This window comes from Siphateles boraxobius, unplaced genomic scaffold (assembly GCF_051911475.1).
Source record: "Siphateles boraxobius isolate OS27281-9 unplaced genomic scaffold, OSU_SipBor_1 25, whole genome shotgun sequence".
In the NCBI taxonomy this organism is placed as follows: domain Eukaryota; kingdom Metazoa; phylum Chordata; class Actinopteri; order Cypriniformes; family Leuciscidae; genus Siphateles; species Siphateles boraxobius.
The window spans coordinates 37,000,001-37,002,500 of NW_027508866.1; the positions used below are offsets into that span (position 1 = coordinate 37,000,001).

Consider the following 2,500-nt stretch of genomic DNA (forward strand, 5'->3'; position numbering starts at 1 on the left):
TAATTGCGACTTTTTATCTCGCAATTCTGACTTTTTTTTAATCAGCATTGTGAAATATAAACTCAGGATTTTAAGGAAAAAAAAGGATTTTTAAGATATAAACTTGAAATTGTGAGAAGAAAATTTAGAATTTTGAGATATAAACTCGGAACTGTAAGAAATTTTTTAATTTTGCGTTAATAGTCACAAACTCAGAACAGTGAGGGGAAAAAAACTTGTAATTGTGAGAAAAAAACTGAATTGTGAGATATTATTGAATTAAAATTAAAATCTTGAATTATTGAATTAAAAAACTGATTTATCTTTTTTGTTTTTTATTCAGTGGCGGAAACAAACTTACATAGATATGACCTGTTTTTAAAAGAACGAATTAAGTTTATTTTTCTTATTATACTGTTTCTTCTAATTTGAATCAAAAAGTTTATTTCTTAGATGTCAAGACACAAAACAGGTCTCATTTTGCTTTGATACGAAAACAAAACAAAAACACGTTTCTTTGCAGTGAAAGACAGGTGGAGAGACTATCTGAGGTGTGATCTGGGATTTCTGGATGCTGAAAAAGAAAGGTGTGTGTGTGTGTGTGTGTGTGTGTGTGTGTGTGTGTGTGTGTGTGTGTGTGTGTGTGTGTGTGTGTGTGTGTGTGTGTGTGTGTGTAAAGTGACACTCACTCTGCATACAGAGCCCATCTGTGCAGTTCTTGGACTGGAGCACCGTTCCCTCGCAGTCTTTCCCACCGTTTTTAGGAGCCGGAGCGCTGCATTCCCGGCGTCTCCAGTGAGTGCACTCCGTCCCACACGGAGACCATTTACTCCACTCCGTCCACAGGCCGTCCACTGCAATAACGACACCAGAACACATTCATCAACATCACTGGGCAGCCCATCGCCATCCTTCTCAGGGCATTCATATTTACACTGCGGTCGATGTGAACAACAGTCACATTTGTGTCACTCGTCACACTGGTATATTTGTGGAAATAACCAACAATACATTGTATGGGTCAAAATTATCGATTTTTCTTTTATGCCAAAAATTATTAGGATATGAAGTAAAGATCATATTCAGTTAAGATTTTTTGTAATTTCCTACCGTACATATATTAAAAAAATATATTTTTGTGAGGGGATGCAGCACAATCGAGAACATAAATTGACAATTTTAAAGGCGATTTTCTCAATGTTTAGCTTTTTTTGCACCCTCAGATTCCAGATTTTCAAAGAGTTGTATCTCAGAGAAATGTTGTCCTATATTAATGGACCCATGTGACTGGTTTTGCGGTCCAGGGCCACATATTGTTTCTCCAACACCAACATCTATTTCAACCCAATCTGTTATGACAACATAACGCATAAGATAAACATCAGATCAGAAGCAGCAGTGGACAGAAGGACACTGCAAAGATCAAGGAGAAGTATGTAAACATCCTTACACAGAAAAATGTGTAAGATAAGTATGAAAGCTTGTTTCAGCCTCGGAATGAAAAAATAAAAAGGGTAATTCCGACTTTTTATCTCGCAATACTGACTTTTCTCTTTTTTCGAAATGTGAGAAAAAAAAGCTCAGAATTTTGTGATATAAACATTGAAGAAAAAAAATTGATATATAAACTCGGAATTGTGAGAAAAAAAAGAATTTTGAGATATAAACCTAAAATTCTGAGAAAAAAAGAATTTTGAGATATAAACTCGGAATTGTGAGGGACAAAAAAGAATTTTGAGTAAAAACTTAAAATTGTGAGAGAAAAAAATAGAATTTTGAGATATAAACTCGAAATTGTGAGGAAAAAAAAAAAGAGTATTTTGAGATATAAACTTAAATTTTTTTTGAATTTTAGGAGATATAAAGGGAACGTGAGCCTCGTTGTGTTTCTGAAGTGTTTACCTGGACACAGCGGATTACAGGCCAGTTTCTGGATGGCCTGTCCGTCACAGATTGCTCCTCCGTTCAGCGGCGCCGGATTGGTGCAGCTCCTCGTCCTCTTCTGATAGCCACGCCCACAGCGACTGCTACACACTGACCACTCGGTCCACGTCGACCAGCCGCCGTCCACTACACACACACACACACACACACACACACACGGGGAAACAGACAGGAGATGTTCATCAGCAGTTTCTAAAACAGCGTTTTCGTTTAAAAGATGATACAGAAAATAGATAATAAAGTTATCGCGCAATTCTTCTGACAGGATGATTTTATTTATCAGAATATCACAGAATTCACTGATCGTCCAGGTCTCTCTCTCTCCATTACATGTTTGGTCTAAAACGCAACCGCTCTCATGTTTCACCGCAGGACGGCAAATGTGTGTAAATTCTGTCATGTTTGCAGGACTGTGATATGAAGAGTGTGTGAAGTAACTTATTTTAGCAACTGTGTGAAAGTGAATCGCACATAACAGACACAATACTGGAATAAACATGAATATATCTATGGGTTCAACATGCGTCACATGACTAAACTTACATCATCGTTTTAAGTACCTCTGTTTTTCAGTCCA

The 2,500-nt window shown here is 37.0% G+C and overlaps 1 protein-coding gene across 3 annotated transcripts in view; it reads right to left on the minus strand.

Annotated features, from left to right (window-relative positions):
* Window positions 1–2,500, minus strand: part of unc5cb (unc-5 netrin receptor Cb) — a 225,672-nt gene that overhangs the window by 55,278 nt on the left and 167,894 nt on the right. For all 3 annotated transcript variants that reach the window (XM_077243784.1, XM_077243785.1, XM_077243786.1), the window contains exons 6-7: window positions 1,882–2,049; window positions 669–833 (exon numbers count right to left, since the gene is read on the minus strand). In XM_077243784.1, coding sequence (XP_077099899.1) covers window positions 669–833; window positions 1,882–2,049 — 333 coding nt within the window. The remainder of the gene's footprint in view (window positions 1–668; window positions 834–1,881; window positions 2,050–2,500) is intronic.